General features: G+C 41.8%; 2 protein-coding genes across 4 annotated transcripts; one reads left to right on the forward strand and one right to left on the reverse strand.

The window, feature by feature from the left end:
- Positions 1–1,873: 1,873 nt before the first annotated feature.
- tmem231 (transmembrane protein 231) lies at positions 1,874–5,365 on the reverse strand (the record flags this gene model as incomplete). 2 transcript variants are annotated; one of them, XM_079267254.1, is made up of 8 exons in its annotated part: positions 1,874–2,242; positions 2,370–2,560; positions 3,187–3,292; positions 3,507–3,588; positions 4,376–4,519; positions 4,603–4,731; positions 4,893–5,059; positions 5,227–5,365. In XM_079267254.1, the coding sequence occupies 7 exons, from the start codon at positions 5,363–5,365 to the stop codon at positions 2,398–2,400; spliced, it is 930 nt and encodes a 309-aa protein (XP_079123380.1). In that variant the 3' UTR covers positions 1,874–2,242; positions 2,370–2,397. The 2 variants fall into 2 exon arrangements, with proteins under 2 accessions (XP_079123380.1, XP_079123379.1); XM_079267253.1 differs by having other exon boundaries at positions 1,874–2,560.
- On the forward strand, positions 5,363–17,283 carry gabarapl2 (GABA(A) receptor-associated protein like 2). 2 transcript variants are annotated; one of them, XM_079267270.1, is made up of 4 exons: positions 5,363–5,540; positions 8,427–8,482; positions 10,355–10,527; positions 15,313–17,283. In XM_079267270.1, the coding sequence occupies exons 1-4, from the start codon at positions 5,498–5,500 to the stop codon at positions 15,425–15,427; spliced, it is 387 nt and encodes a 128-aa protein (XP_079123396.1). In that variant the 5' UTR covers positions 5,363–5,497; the 3' UTR covers positions 15,428–17,283. The 2 variants fall into 2 exon arrangements, with proteins under 2 accessions (XP_079123396.1, XP_079123397.1); XM_079267271.1 differs by lacking the exon at positions 5,363–5,540 and adding an exon at positions 7,003–7,174.
- Positions 17,284–17,464: the final 181 nt, after the last annotated feature.

The raw sequence follows: 17,464 nt of genomic DNA on the forward strand, positions 1-17,464 counted from the left end.
AAAAGCTGTTTTTCGAAGGTTTTGAATAAGATAAAAATCTTAAAAGCTCGGGTTTACAAATACTGATTAATAACCACAGGCCTTGAAATCCTTTCTGAACATTTCACAAGCTCTAAATCGTAACGTCCCTTCTTTTGAAAGCACAGGATAAAAAAAGCCACTCGGGATTTTGGTCCGTGCTGAATTGCCACACATTCACAGTGATCCAATAATTGTTCTGAGTCTCAACTGTGTGGCCATTGTGTACAATTTAACAAAACAATGATTGCACTCTTTGACCTCGCCTGCCTCATTTACCACTATATGCCAAATACAGCGACATGACGTATATTTTGGATAATGTGGCTATCTTCTTGTTTGGTTGGAAAACTAGAAAAGTGTTATACAAGACCATTTACCATTTACCATTGTGCATTGTTAGTTAGCCTGGCTGTCGTCTCCTTTACTTACACTTCCCTCAAGATGTTAAAACGATACCACAATACAGTATATTAGCTGGTTAAGTAGTAAACAAGGCAATTCAAATTTTCTATGGTGCCTTCTCTCCAATATAATGGGACTATATGTCCCTCGGTGTTGTGGTGCTCAAAACGCCAAAAAATTTGAAAACTCAACAGCAATGTCACTTTCCAGAAATCATGACCCAGTTACTTGAGATATTCCACAGACCTTGTGAACAGTTTAATTTTCTTGAAAAATAGTTTTGTTTAGATTTTGGGTGAACTCTCCCTTTAATGCCAGATATTACCATAAACACACAAACAATTATTTAATTCTCCCATTTATCCTTGTTGTCTTGTTTTAAATACCCAATTGTACAACCTCTATCTCTCTAGCTGCTAGAGAGATAGAGGTAGAGGTTCCCTAGAGTCTAGCTGCACTGTACTAATCGACATGAAGGCGGCTGCACAATAGCAAAAAAGTATTTAAGAGCAGATGAGAACTTTGGGTGTTGAAATTGAGCAAACAGGGTGTGCCTCTTACTAGCCAGTCTGGTCCAACCCAAACTGGCGGATGGAGTGGCTTAAATGAGCTAATACAGTGGTACTGGTCCAGAACTACCGTACACCCACACACACACACACACACACACAATCCATGCACACATATACCAACAAACATGTCCTGGGACAGTGAGTCAAAAGGGAAAATGAAAACCATGACTCTTGCCTTGTGCTGCAGATTATCCTCCCACAAAGCACATCACATTATTTCATAATACCAAAAACCAGGTTGTCTTTTAAGTATTTATTCTCTGCGCAGAGAAGGTTCAATCATCACAACAGAATGCGTACAGTCTCAGTGAGGAAGAACCAAGAACAAAGTGAACAAGCTTTCTTTATACAGAATGAGCAAAGGTGGGGGCCGATGGCTCAGACCTTTGGTCTCAGACTGATAGGAACAACAATGAAAGACAAACGGCCAGCAACCAAAACAAGCGTCCCAAAGGCCTTGGCGCTGGAACATTCTCATACAACACGGTTAGTTATCTTTGTGAACAGGAAAGGGACACGGTGAACTTCAACAAAGTTCAGAGCAAAATTACTTATGCATGAATACAATATACTGAGTAGAAATATACTGTATACTACGTAAAAAATGACCTTTACAGAAGGTAGTATGAGACAGGCAATAAAGGGTGTTTCGGGAAAGTGTGAGTCACTTCAACGAGCAGAGGTGGTATGAAAAGCCATAAATCTCCACCCAAAATATTATGCAGTTTCCTGCAGCAGAATGCAAGATTGGCCGTGGACAGACACAGAAGTGCACACTCATTCTCTCACGCAAGCACACACACACACACACACACACACACACACACACACACACACACACACACACACACGAATGACTGTCTGATTCTCCTGGTGGAGATAAAGATGAAATTAAATAAAAGCATTGCAATTGAAGACAATACCAAACGTTAAAATGTACAAATCGTTTTTTTATTATCCATCACCTAAAGCTTTCTTCAACTGAAAGAATGAAATGAGCATCCAAAAAGAACTTCTTTAATTACTGTAACAGGTTGTCATAAACATACAAATAGTAAAAATATAGAAAATCTGTGAGTAATTTCTAGAAATATCCATAGCTTCAAATAGAGGTAAAAGAAGAAATGCATTTTCATATAAATGAATTTGTACATGTTTGTATAAAACACAGCCAAAGCATGAAGGGAATACAGCAAGTTCTTGCTTGGAGGTTCATTGCTCATTACTGGTTAAGTGAAGAGGACAAACTAGAAAGGGAAAAAACGAAGAATTTAGTGTTTATGTGTTTTGTATTTGCAAAACTGACCTAATGGCTATTAGCATAGCATCAGTGTTGGTGAGCCCCTGTGAGACATGCAGTCTGTTCTTGTATACCCGGAGGTCAAAGCACCGCACCGCTGCATCACGACAGATGAGGTTTTCCCACTGGTACAGGTACGGTGGTTAGAACCTGGTTCTGGAAAACAAATCTCTGCACACGTTCAAAGACCCAGAGGAAGACGAGGAGGACGCTGACGTATTGAATCCAGGCAAATTTGATAGTTTCCCAGAAGCCAGGCCGATAGGTGGCAGGAAATAGGTCAAGGCGTAAATAAAGAGGATAACGTCACAGCAACATCCTGAACATGTATGTAGCTTCAAACAAATATTTGCGAACAAATGCATCAGAGCTACTCCTTGGTTTGTTAACATAGGTACGCCGGTCAGGCTTGCACTGAATGAGCGGGATGGCTGGATCCTGCTCATGCAGTTTTCATTCTACCAAAAGATGGATACATTATCTTGAAGGGATAAATAGTAGAGAGAAAGAAATTGCGATCTGGACATGTTGTTTTCCAGTAATAAACAAATGTCTGACGCTAGGTGCTGTAAAATATTCAGATTACCCTCTCTCCAGTCATAACTCCTGTAAGGACGACGTTCATGTGCTGTTTTACATTGTGTACACAAACAGACAGACGGATGTTACCCGGACGATATAATATGCACTTAAACTATGAACCACGGTAGAGTGATGTAGATCTTCTTGTGAGGTCAGCCTCTTCACTGCAATATACAAATACTGTGGGAAATATTTTGTGCAGATGCAGACCACAGTATTGTATTTTCAACATTCAATTAAAAAATGGCTGCTGAAGTGTTCAGAAGCGATGTAAAAGAACAACACCTTCCTGCATTTATTAAAGGATATCTAATGACCTCCATAGGGTACCGGATCTCAGCGTTGAGCTGAAAGGGAGAGCCAGCAGCGCGCCCCACAGTCCAGACTGGCATGGGACAGGACAGCACTGTGGTCACTATGGTAGGAAAAAAAGAAAGGGACGAAGAGACAGAGAGAGAAAAGTGAGTCATCATCATTAAAATATCCACATGTTATGCAGTGGATGTAATAAGTAAGGTTTAAGTCTGTTCAAAGGTGGTGGTTTAGCTTAAGTTCCTGGTTTAGTCACACAGTATATACACAGCAGTAATAAAAGCAAGCAAGCAAAATAGGTTGCTTTGTCAACTTACAGTTTCTTTCCTGGTAGCTCCGAATTATGTTGTCAAGGTTGTACGCACTTGCAAAGGGGCTGGAGCCATCGATCACTGACACCTTGAGAAAAGACCCATTAAAGTTGGGTAGGCAATCCATTTTGAAAACACTTTGTTATATTTATTGAAATTCTCCTTACATCCTGACAGCAATCAATGAATTCTTTGACGACAAAAAAATAATCTGGTATCTGCGGCTGTCACAACACTGTAATAAGCCTATCCAATCAATCAATGCGGGCCGAATTGAACCGGCCTGTCTACCTGCACCCGCGTACCTGGCAGTGCAATGACCGGAATCTTCAACAAAGCCAGGCAGACATATTGCTCAAGCTAGCGAGTGTATTGTTTACGTTCATTATGATGATGTTTTGTATTTGATGTAAATGAGACTCGAGGTAGATGGATAACATTAGGGACGACAGCGAAGTGCTGCTCCGCCTCCACGCTCTCTCTTGGACTCGTACTCCACTGAGACTGTATCTAAGAAAGTGACGTAGTCAACATGAAGTTGGATAACTCATTGGTTCGTGCCATTTTAAAGGTTTAAGTAAAAACAATTGTCTGTAGCCATCTTGATTTTTGGCAGTAACCACCTTTTAAAAAAAAGTTTCATAAGCACATTTGTGCAAGACTATATTTGCACGCTTCACTGTGGTCTAGTCTCTCCTCTCTTCATAAACATGGGCCTCCCATTTCAGCTCATCCATCCAATCACAGCCTTGCTCGCTCACAACTGCGCCTTCTCCTAATTCATACATTTGCCTTTTTCATACATTTTTGTTGATTGCTTAAAAGGGAAAGGAGAAAACAAGAGAAGAAGAACAGGTGGGTGGGTGAACTCTCACATTGTACATGTCGTACAGTCCCCGGTGAGGCAGCGGAGTCCTCTGCAGCAGCCTCAGGTCTCCGCTGACCGACAGCTTAGCTCCGGGAACGGAAGAGGAGTGTTGCACATAAGCCAGGCTCTGCATCACCACTGTGGACATGCGCTGGGGAGAACGCAAAGACATAATGCGCTTTACTTTAGTGGGAACTGAGACTGGTCTGGATAGCCCGGGTGTGGAATACATACAAAGAGCTTGTAGCTGAAGGTGAGCAGCAGTTGGACACTGTACACCTGTTCCTCCGGTTTTAGAGGTAGCTGCAGTTGAAAAATCAGGAGATCCGACTTCCCATCCTGGTTCTGGTCGTCTTCTCTCACCTGTAGAGTGTGTTCACCCACACAGAAAATAAAAAACATACTGTTCAGTAGTTTGATAAGACAAACCTCTGCGTTATAAAAAACAGCAGTGTTTGACGTGATTATTATGCAAGCACATCCCATGCAGGGGACACGTGTGAGGGAACTGAGTGTGTTCTCACAGAGACAGAAGGGATCCGGAGATTGGCCCCAAGCATGTTGTTAAGATGGGGGAAGGAGCTCCAGGCCACATAGTCTCCCCGAGTACTGGTTGCTGCCACCAGCAGAGTCTGGTACTGGAACCGCACAACCGGTTGTTCCTCATAGGTCCTTCTTTTTATCCAGAAACCTAAAATAGCATGGCAATCATGCTTAAACAGCGGGCAAGCACGTCTACTAACAAACGCGCATGTACACATCACAAGACGCGTGTAAAGTTACTAAATAAGCAATAGCCACATACGCAACGGTCATAATAGTTTAGCTCGAGTTGGACATCACAGTAAGTTACTGTACCTTGGCTCCTGTAGGCAACGAGCAGAGGTGAGATGTAGGTGAGGCACAAAACAACAACCAGAAACAGGGTGGCTTTCGTGCAAACACTCGTTTTGTACCGAATCAAAGCCGGGTGAGAATATACGTCATAGAAAGCCATAGGTAACTATATAAATAGCGTTCGTGGCCGCGAGTGTTACGTATCATTAAGTCAACCGGCTAGTTAGCTAATTTAGCTGAGTCAAGCTAACGTTTAAGCTAGCATATATGGTACGTGAGTAAAACTAAGTGGATGCAACGGAGGATTAGCACGAGTAGACACAGATTAACCCTCGGTAAGTAAAATAGAGCGTATTTTTGGCTAAACGCAGCGTATAAACATGCTATTTACGTTAGCCACCTGGCTAGTCTTGCATACACCGCGCCATGTTTCAGCTTAGCCTAGCGTCGCACGGTTACCATGGATATACATTCGTGCTGCATTCAATCAATATCGGTACAATGGGACGAACAGGAATCCCGCTGTTATTCCGCTGTGGGAGTGTTCACGCGCAGTTATCCCTATCTAGTGGCCCTCTCACACATAGTTTAAATAGCCTAAATGTGCTACTCTTGTAGTGTTACCTATTTAGAGATACAAACTAAATTTGTATCGCTCATTTAATCCTTTTTGGACTTTATTTGACAAAATTAGGTATTTTAAGCCATTTTGCTAACTGATTGACACTTCTGTAGTTATTCTCACTGAGTGGGAGCAGTGGCATAGCACAACACATCTGGGCCCTGTACATATGGAGCCTCAATAGGCTCCCTTCCCCTTTTAATACATCCCATGTAACTCCTGTACATATATACAATTACTATATTTTGTCATAAAGGTCAATTTATTTACAATTCTGTCTGATATCAGGCACATTCAGAGTATCAATATAAAATGTCCCTCTCCCTCTGTGTATGTTGTAATCAGAGCTTTACCTTGCTATGTTGACATGGTGGCTAGCTTGTCATGTCCGACACTCTGCACTGCTTACAGCAGAAACTGCTGATAACAAAGGCATGGTAACGGACACATAGGACTCACCCTCCGGTTCCCCCTCAGGTAAACTATCAGTGCAAACAACGGCAACAGTGCTGTTAGCACCATTAGCTTTACTTGAGTAGACAATTTCCATTTTATGCTACTTTGTACTTCTACTTTAATAAAATATTGGGCTTTTTCCTCCACTAAATTTACTTAATAACTTAAGTTACTAGTTACATTTCAGATTTATATTAATGCAAAAACTATATATAATTATTTAATACATTATGATATGGTATTTTTATATTAATACAACAGCTGATAACACCGTCCAGACCTATGGAGTCGTAGGTTCCAACTCAGTTTGTTAGCACTGACAGCACTGTTGTTGTTAGCACAGTTAGCTGCTCACCGTCGGCTCAGCTGTCCTTTGAACTAAGGTACACATTAATGTGTCAATAACTATAATCCAGTACCATATAATAAACATTATTCTGAAATGGGCCATTCTGCAAAACGAGTACTTTTACTTTTGGTACTTTTTGGTTCTGATGCCAATACAATGCTTTTTTTGAATGCAGGACTTTTACTTAACAAAGTAACTAAGTATTCTGCACGATAGCATAAGTAAAAGGTCTGAGTACTTCTTCCACCAGTGCCTGGCAATTGATGGATATATTGTTTCCGGGAGAACTTGAAGGTAGCATCGTTATCACCACCCCCTCTGTCAGACAGTGACGTCACCTCACAGCTACACGGACAGTTAGAAGCTTCGGGCAGAGAGACATTGTTGACGTTTTGTTTTGATTGCTTTTGTCGGGATTTTTTTGGACGTCACGCCGACATTATCCGCTGATTTAGAAGCCAGCCTTTTCCTCGCCACCATCAGGCCTCAGTGCGGGGACCCAGCAAAGATGAAATGGATGTTTAAAGAGGACCATTCCCTCGGTAACGGGGTTTGGATTGTTATGAAACGAGAGATGCTCTTGTCATGTCATGCGCCCTCCCTTTCTGTTTTGCTCCCTCTGCGATTTTGCCATATCCCCATAGGTGCAGAAACGCATGCGACCCGCAAACGACCGATCCATAGCGGCTAACGTTGCATGACTAGCAACAACAAATGCTAACATGTTCTGCCTGCAAGTCAGATGACCGCTGTTAAATCGGGTTCACGTTTAACGTTGCTGATCCACAGTCAGCCCCCCCCCCCCCCCATAAACCTATCTTATGTTTGCATGGGAAAGTGTCACTGCCATACTCCATTCAAGTATCTGACAATGTAATGCCGGGTAATTGCATACATATATAGGCAATGGCTTATAGTAGTGACGTTAGATGATTAACAATGATACAACACAAGTCCTTTCTCTCCATAGTAACTTTTTGCATTGCTCCACACTGCCTCCGGGACAGTATGCTGACATTATGCTGACAAAATACAGCAAAAGTAAATTTTTACTTTTCAATAACAGCAATATATTTAATTGAAATGAGCAGTGACTGTGTACTAAGTGGGTGCCACATTTAAGGGTGTGATCTTAATATTTGTTCCAGAGCTTGTAACGTGTTCCACTAACATGAACATATGTGTCAGGGTGAATAATATTAATTTACCAGAATTCTGAATGGAGTTTGCTGTAAAGTTCCCCCACACTGGGCCAGGTTTGATTTGCAGCACCAAGAGCTCCTCAGCTCCCTTAAGCTTCCTGTGTTCACATCCTCTTCAGTTAACCTCCACTGTCTTCTTTTTTTTTGAAGCAACGCTGCTCGAGACGATTCCAAAAGTAGGCCTCTTATCTGGGCTAATGAGAGCCTAAATGGATCCACCACATCTTATCGCCCATCACCTCTCGGGCCTCTGTTCAGTGTCTGCCTGCTGCATCTGGTCCTGCCCACAAAGCATAGAAATAGAAGCACCATCACTCTTTGATGGTGATAATTACCAACATGTTTAGTATCACTTAATAAAGACTGTTGTGATTAAGATCACAAAAATTAGAGAAGATAATCACTCTTTGACTTTATAGTCCGTCTGTCCAGGTGTCTGTCTTTATGCTGGGTTTGGTCCCGCATATGGAGTACTGACAGACTGGGCTTGGCTGTGGTTGGCATTAAAGGCACTAGAGTAGGAAGGCTCCCAGGAGGCCTCACTCATCCCTTTTAATCCTGACTTCCTGTTTGTTTCCCCTCTCTCCCTCAGAGCACCGATATGTGGAGTCAGCCAAAATACGCAACAAATATCCTGACAGAGTACCGGTGAGTAAGAGGTGGGGGGGAGGAGGATGGAGGTTAACGGTAAAGATAGGGTCTTTCTCAAACCGGACCCTCCCCACTCTGTTTGTTGTCCACACTCTCAGCTGAATGACGCACCCTTCTTAAAAGATGGAGGGTGTAAACACAGCGGCGAGCTTTGGGAACGAACTTGCCTTCTCTCCGACGGCAACAGTAACCATCGCGACATTTCGCAACCATGATTTCGCATCAACAGGCAACTGTTACACACAGCGCTAATAATGAGCGACATAAGCAGTGGCGGCTGGTCAATAGAGGGCAGTAGGGCATTTGAAAACGCATATGTTTTGCTAAGTTTACACTGAGCGTCCACACTACGCCGGCGTTTTCGAGCACCGAAAACGGAGGAGTTTGAAAACGCCGGGGTTGCATATTCGTGTGGACGATCGAAAACGGATATGTTTGGAAACGATGACGCCCACACCCGCGTTCGCTGCTTGATTGGTTCTTAGCAGTCATGACGTGTCCTTCCCTGATTCGTCACACACCTATCACATGACCGTTTCCCGGAAATCTACCAGGTTAATTTAACATGGACACCTGATTACAGGCGATGCTGACTTGTTGTCTTTACTAGCAGCTGTTGTTCAGTTAAAGTCTGCATTATTACGGAGGAAGCAGCTGTTATTGGAGCAATTAGCGAGCGGCGCGATTAGCGAGCGGCGCGATTAGCGAGCGGCGCGATTAGCGAGCGGCGCGATTAGCGAGCGGCGCGATTAGCGAGCGGCGCGATTAGCGAGCGGCGCGACCAGCGGCGTTATCAGACCTACAGAGCGGCCGTCTGAAGTCACGGTTAGCGGCTTTAGGGAGGGTGGACCCAAAACGGAGGACTTTCCTTTTCTTAATAATGCTTATTTTGTTCTGCACAACTATTGTGAAGTCCGCAGATAAAATGTAAAAGAACAAAAGCAGTAATTGCTCTCCAGTAGGACAGATAAGACACCAGCAGATCTACGAGTGAGAACAGGCAACAACGAAACCGAGAGAGAGACGTGTGTTCATCACATTTATGGACCCATAAATGTGATGGGTGTGTGACAAATCATAAAATGAACACTTACACATAAAGGTACTACTGCACAGTGTCAGATAAAGATCAGGCTACACTAATATTATTAGTATTATACTATTTGTAGAGTTGGATTCCAGTGGCGGCTGGTAGGATTGTATTGTATTGTGCTTTTCTTAGAAACAAGTAGTGCGGGCTCCAAGGAAAAAAGGGGGAACCACTGTTCTAGACGAATCATCAAGATCTGCTTTCAATGCTTTAAAGCTGCAAAGTCAATATTATTATATAAGCAATGGATCATATGACCATGTGTAATGTAAAGGGGGTCGCTTGTCATGATAAACCCACAGGGAATTATCGCTGTTTCTCTCAATTAATAATTAACGTTTTTTAGCTGGTTTTAAGGCCCACAGCCTGAATGCTTTCAGCCAGCCCCGGCACTCTCACCAACGGCCGCGTATTGGGGCCATTGTAGGTCAAATATATATATCTTTACGGAGCAGGGGGAGGGGGTTACATTCTGAGAAAAACTGATAATCAAGTCATAAATTTTATGAGTAAAAAACTTGGTTATTCCCTTAAATTAAAGTGGCAAATTTACGAGAAAACCCTCACAAATTTGAAAGATTATAAAGTCATAAATTTACGAGAGAAAAACAATAGTGGAGTGCAAGTAAGGCGTTGCTCGTCAGGCTTATCACCATCGATTACTAGTGACATCTGTTACTGACATTTTTAGATAGCAACTAACACTCACAAAACTGTGACACTGCATATTAGAGCGTGCCAAATCACACCTGGTTTTTCTGTTAATGCATGTGCTCCAGGTGATAGTGGAGAAGGTCTCCGGCTCTCAGATAGTGGACATTGATAAGAGGAAGTACCTGGTGCCCTCTGACATCACAGTGGCCCAGTTCATGTGGATCATCAGGAAACGCATCCAGCTGCCTTCGGAGAAAGCCATCTTCCTCTTTGTCGACAAAACTGTCCCCCAATCCAGGTGAGAACAACCCTTCATTCGGCCGTGTTTCCAGTCCCGTGTCTTTATGAACATTTTGAAGTATTGCAATGGAAAAGGGAAATGGAAACAGTGAAATTCCATAAAACTTCGGCAAAAAATGTTTTTACACTCGCTTGAGATGGTTTTTGACTTTGTCGAAAAAGTGTTGATGTAGTAAACATTTAACTCACAGGACTGACTGGCTGTTTCCATTGTTGGCGTCCTTCAAAATATTCCCATAACGCGTGGATGCTTGTCCGTCTCCGGACAACATGAAACGTGGGCAATACTAGCTGACATGAAAGAACACTGAAAACTTGCCCAATTAAAACAAATTCCTGAAGGCAAGCCGACTTGTTTTGCTTCCGATTCTCAACCTCTACTTCTTCTTCTTCTTCTCTGTTTACTGGTGGATTACCGCCATGTGTACCCTACAGAGCCAACTTCTGACCAAGCTACGCTGTAGCCGAGTCCAAACCAATCGACAGAGACACGCGTAATTCACATTTCTTTTTTGTGACATTCCAAAACTTGGCTTGACAACTGAATGGAAACACGGCTCGTGAAATCTTTAATGCAGAATTGTTTCCTGTTTTCAATCTTCATCATTTGTGGCATGAAGCACCGTAGCAAATGCCCCCCCGCCCAAAGTACCCAGGTGTTGCACTATGTAAAATGCATTGCAGAGGCCTCGAGTGGCTGTGCAGCTTTTTTGATGCTGATCTCATTTGCTTGTGGTAATTATGGTCGGTTCTCAGAATCGATGTTGGAATGATTTATTGACAATAAACCGTTATGTTTCAAGACAGCGCAGCAAAAGAGGTTTGTATTGAGTAGTATTGAGTTTTAATCTTTAAAACACGTTTTTTGTTTTCATTTATGGTCAGCATTTTTGCTGCGATGGCCATTGTGTTTGCATTAATTCATTGCCTCTCTGAATAATAGTTTTTATTGGCAGAGTATATAGCAGAGTCCACTGTTACCGCACTGGATCCAGATTGCCTGCCTACGCCATAGTCTGTATATAAGAACTGGACGTAATCATCGTGGCATCAGTCATTGGTTTGTGGACTGATGTTTTGAAGCCTTGAGTTTTGTGATTTTGCTGTCGCCATCTTGGATTTCGGCCATCGCAATGTTTTTTTTTCACAACCAATCGACGGAAATGACCATATTCTAACTGCGGAGGAGTGAGGCCGTGGTAGAGACCTGTCAATCAGTCAAACCCGCCCTAAAGCATCCCCTGCTTCATGGTCTGTTTGACTCTAAATGGACCATAATGTACAAAATGAACATCATGCTGTATTGAAGAAGACTTGAAACTAGAGATTGAGACATAAACTCATGTTTACAATGTTTACTGAGGGAATAAATCAAGAGAGAAGTAGAGTCATTTTCTCATAGACATATACAACCAGAGGAGTCACCCCCTGGTGGACACTAGAGAGAATGCAGGTTGAAGGCACTTTAGCGTTTGCTTCACTTTTCAGGGCTGGAGGTTTTTGTCTGGTACTCCAGCAGTATTTGGGGAAGTGGTTTTGGAGGGAGGCATGTCATTTTTTCGATTGAAGTCTTTCAAATTCTAGCCAACTCTTGCAACTCTTAACATCTTTAACAAGTGAAGATCTGCGGTTCCTGTCACATCTCACTCAGCATGTGGTATCACTACATGGTGGTAGTATATTGCAATGAAATATTTGTACTGTGATCATTTTTGATGGCTAGAATATGTTAAAGAGTGCAGGTGCATGCTGGGTTGAGAATCAGAATCATTTATTGCCACGGTACAGTATGTTGCACATACAAGGAATTTGACATGACAGGTAACATTAAACAATCACCAACAATCAACACAGTGCAAAAAAATTTTTTAATTTAAATTTACAGTAAAATAAAGTGAAATATAAAATAAAGTGCACAAACGAACAGATAACAGGACTATAAACAAGTGAGATGTACAGTGTAATGTAAAAGTGTCGTGTATTTAAGAATAAATGGGCAAAGCAAGATTGATGACCAGTCCTTTTACAGTTTTTCACAATTGCTAAGACACATTTCTTGAAACGGTCACCGATTCTCTCAAAACTGTAAACACAAAACCTCATCTTCAAGCACTATTTACAAAACCTCTGAATCCTCTTGCAAAATGAAACTTTCGCCTCAAAACAGTTTTACCTGTGCTCAAAATCAAACACTGCTCTCAAATCATAAACAAAGTGATCAAAATAATATACACCATCAAGCAGTCAGTAAACAATACACCAATAAATAGAAAGCACGATGTTCAAGGCCATACAATTAGTTTATTGTACATTATACAGCCTACAATGCACTGTAGGCCTACTACAGTACACAATACTCAATACAGGACAAAAATCTAAGGAGTCAACATGTCATCAATGTGCTTCTTCTTGTCTTTGGGCTGGGTCAGGCCAGAGCACTTCGTCGACATCACAAGCAATATTTTCTCTCCTGAGGCAACGGGGGAAGAAGCCTCTTGTGTGCCGTATCCAGCCCTGACATGATTCCTCACCTATATCACCACAGGCTAATTCCATGGCTTGCAGCAGATTTACTCTGGTGTAGGGTTGTCTATCATACACTTTCCATCTCCATGAGGAGAAAAACTCCTCAATCGCATTCAGGAAAGGAGAGTATGGAGGGAGGTACAAGGTGATAAACTGACCATTGATGTTAAACCATTCCCTTACCAGAGCAGATCGGTGGAAACTGACATTGTCCAGCACTATCACATAGGTGGGAATGGGATTCTCATTTAGCTCCTGACCCTGCTGCTCAAATAAAATATCTCTTAGATTGTCCAGAAATCTTAGAAGATGCTGGGTATTATATGGCCCGAGTGTAACATGGTGATGTAGAACACCATGGTTGCTGATAGCAGCACATATTGTGACATTGCCACCTCGTTGACCAGGGACTTCAACAATGGCCCGCTGTCCAATCACGTTTCGGCCTCTCCTTCTCCTCTTTGTCAGATTGAAGCCTGCTTCATCGACAAAGATGAACTCATGGGGTCTGTCCAAGGATTCCAAGTCAAATATTGTCTGTGTAGGAATACAATATAATGTATGTAGAATTTAGTAAGTTGTACAGAGACAGTGCTATATTGCAGAGTTCAATTAGGCCTACTGTATGCACTTCTGATTCACATACATTGTATGTACTGAAGAGTAATGTCATTCACATAGTATGTGGCAGTACTGTAGACAATCTGGATTACAGTAAATGTGTCTGAATGTACACTTACTTGCACATACTGAGCTCGCACTTCTTTCACCCTTGGTGAGTTGCGCTCAAAAGGTACTCTGTATACTTGTTTCATTCGTATCCTGTTACGATGGAGGACACGGTCAATTGTGGAAATGCTCACACTGTCGATTCCCTGGAAGTGTGTGTTGTCTTGTATCACTCGTTCCTGGATTTCTCTGAGTCGTATTAAATGATCTTGAAGGAGCATGCCCACTATAACGGTCTCTTGCTCCTGAGTGAATATAGCTCTCCTTCCACCTGCATGTGGCAGCCTTGCAGTTCTACAAAAAGTAGATGTGCAGTTACAAACAATATTCATGCAGTACAATACATACAGTGATGAACTTTATATGCAGCTGTTTCAATAGACATTTGTAGTGTAGTACAGTACATTTTCAATTACAAAAATACAGTAGCATACTGTACCTGTTCTCTTCTCTGAATGTCCTTACTATGGTGGACACAGAAAATCGGCTCAAATTGGGGTGCACTCTAAGTCCTGCTTCCCTCATTGTCAGTCTGTGGACTATAACATGGTCTATGACTGTTGTTCGAATTTCATCAGATATTTCCACTCTTTGTCTTCCTCTTCCTCTTTCTTGCCCTCCTCCTCTTCCTCCTCGTCGCCCACCTCGCATACGCACTTGTCCTCGTCCTCGTCCTCGTCCTCGTCCTCGTCCTCTCACATTGTTTCTTCTATCCATTCTCAGACTTTCTCCTTCCCACCTTCAACCACCTGTTTGCTCTCTAAACTGGCTTATATTGGTTGTGTCACATCATTTGATACAAGTGAAATCAATTTTGAGTGATTGTGTTTAATCAATGACATGTGTTCTCTATTTGTATTTGATTGTTGCCACTTGTGTTTACCAGTATGGATGACATGTGCATTAGAGTGCAGAATGTGTTTTGAGACTGAGAATGTGTTTAGAGTTTTGCTGAAAAATCTAAGTGAGATCTGCAAATTGTGTTTTACCATGTGACACAGTTTAAGGTATTGACAACAGACTGCACAATTAGCTAAATGAGTTCAGGCAACTGAGAACTTTGTTCAGCCAATGGGTTTTAGTGTTTTAGCAATTGAGAAAAACTGTAATGCTGTAATTTAATTTTATACATTATATAATATTTGTTTACATTTCTGCAAATTGCCACGACGCTGAATGAGCTATTAGCAGTTCCTGTTTGCAGTGGTTGCCGCCCAATAGCAAATGTGTTAGGAAAAAGTTGCCTGTTTACACTTGTGTGTAAGTATTTGTATTTTTTCAAGGATATTATTAACGTCTGAAATTCAAAAGAGTCATTTTAAATGGACGACTGCATTGTTTTCAGCCTATAGTTTTCAAAACAATTGGAAATAATTTCTGCGTTTTGTCCTTTTGGGGCTGCTCTAGGTTTTTTGGAAAACTGACTTCAAATTTCTGTCGATCAGCACAAAACAACCACTATTGGAGGCATTTATATTCACATATATTGTTTATTCTGCTTAACTGCTGTTTGTGCTGTGTGTTGCAGTCTGACTATGGGCCAACTCTATGACAAGGAGAAGGACGAGGACGGCTTCCTGTATGTGGCCTACAGCGGAGAGAACACCTTTGGTTACAAGGCCTTTTATACAACATGGGGTTAACGCCACACACACACACACACACACACACACACACACACACACACCGTAGGGCCCAACATACACTTGAGCACCATCTTTCAAACCTTGGCCTTTTCAGGTGTTACACAAGTAAGGCACCCACACACTTGGCAGTTATTTATGGTCAATTTTTGATACTAAAAAACACATTCATGGTGGAAATGAACTCCACCGATACACCACCACAAACTGGTAACAAACCTGCTTGAAATGAAGACTTTAATGGCTGGTCTTTTGTCACGATCACTGTTCAAAAGGTCAGTTGTGGGGAGAAATGTCGTCAACACTGCCATTAAAGTAAGAGTAACAACACACATTATAGGCACATCATTCATTTTCATCTTGACATCAGTATTAAACTTTTAAAGAAAACTTATTTAGGCTCTGACACACACACACACACGCCGATCATCACCCGATCATGCCCGTCAGTCCAGCTTTGTCGTCACGGATATTTGTGTGCAGCCGAAGTGACAAAGAATAATCGTGCGACCAGATTCATTAACCGCATTATGGATGTATTTGTATGGCGCGCCGTATCATGTATTAAAACGTCAGTATTTAACGTTAATGCCGCAGGAACACTCAGCGGTACGATACGCTGAGAGAACGACTCTACGCATGTGAGCCAAAGGAAGAAGGCGGCTCACGCTGTTGCTGCTGGTGAGGAGGCAGCCAGTGTAAAGTGTGTCCGGCACCAGTAGGATGTTCTCTGAGTGCTTCCCTCCCCGGCCGTTATCAATTTGCACATGGTGTTGGCTGGATAGATGTCAGCGTCGCCACCGGGGTTCGTACTCGTGATGCCAACAGCGAGCCATGAACCTGCTAAAAGAAAGTTAACACTTTACTTGAAGTTAAATTGTGATATTTCGTTGTCATCGCACAGGAATTATCTAAAAAAAACGTTTTTAAGTTTCGAATTTCTTCCCCTTATATTATAAATCTGTAACATTTGTTTTTAGCAGGTTTACTACACTACCCAGGATGCCTTTCGACAACCTCACACATTTTGACCTGTCAAACGCAGGTGTAACTAATAATAATAGTAATGGCTGCATTCCACTGAGGTGCTTAGTTCACGTCAATCAGTGGCACGGATTCAGACACCTAAATGCTAATTCAATTCAAAGTCAGACTCATTTGTATATCTGCTGATGTGATATTGTTTAAATTCTACCAAGAAAAGAGAAACTATTGCAGTGCATACTTAGGGATGCATTGACATCGCTGACAATGGGGCCAATCTGTTCAATTCAATGTTCATTTACTAAAACATTATAGAATGGAAATTTAGTTGAAATGATTAAACCACACAATGCTCTAAGCGGAAATATTGGTTAATAAAACTGCTGAATGTGTATCGTTAGCGTGCAGAGTGCTTGTTCATGATTAAATATGTTTAACGAACCCTATGTTCAGAAGCCATCGTTAAAATATACAGCAGTGGCATTCACGTTTCAGATACTTCAAGTAAAGTGTTGCTCAGATAAGATCAGATAAGATAGACTTTATTGTCCCGAAGGGAATTTGTCTTGGAAACATACATACAGTGTCTGCTGTTAAAACAGATCACTAACAAAATCAGAAGCACTAAGATGACGCTGGCATTCTGGCTGCATTTCCACCCTTTACTTGACCCCATGGTGTTTTCATATTTGTGCACCACAAAGCCGATTCAGGCTTTTAAACATGGTATGTAGATGTATAATATATTGATGGAATGCTATGATATTCAGTATTGTTTTATTTCGTCAGTGTTGTATGTTTAATATATCTTAAAGGCATAAAGGAGTTTTAGATATCTGAAAAAGGTAAGGGAGCTGGAAGACCCGACCAATAAAAACGAATGTGAAACGAATTGTACGGTGTTTCTGTCTTATTAATGAGGGATATGATTAATACGTCTCTACACTTTCACTTCATATTTCTTCAAAATTGAAGCTACCCAGAGAGCCAAGTGTTTACATATGACTGCAGAGTCGCGGGTTTGATTCCAACCTTGGGACCTGTGTGGCACAT

The sequence above is a fragment of the Melanostigma gelatinosum genome, assembly GCF_949748355.1.
Source record: "Melanostigma gelatinosum genome assembly, chromosome: 1".
Classification (NCBI taxonomy): Eukaryota; Metazoa; Chordata; class Actinopteri; order Perciformes; family Zoarcidae; genus Melanostigma; species Melanostigma gelatinosum.

What these genes read in the sequence shown, in the direction of transcription:
- gabarapl2 (XM_079267270.1), top strand. Translation starts at nt 5,498, where the DNA reads ATGCAACGGAGGATTAGCACGAGTAGACACAGATTAACCCTCG. An exon ending in TAGACACAGATTAACCCTCG is followed by an intron (nt 5,541 to 8,426) that starts GTAAGTAAAATA and finishes TCTCTCCCTCAG; the next exon opens with AGCACCGATATGTGGAGTCA. An exon ending in AATATCCTGACAGAGTACCG is followed by an intron (nt 8,483 to 10,354) that starts GTGAGTAAGAGG and finishes CATGTGCTCCAG; the next exon opens with GTGATAGTGGAGAAGGTCTC.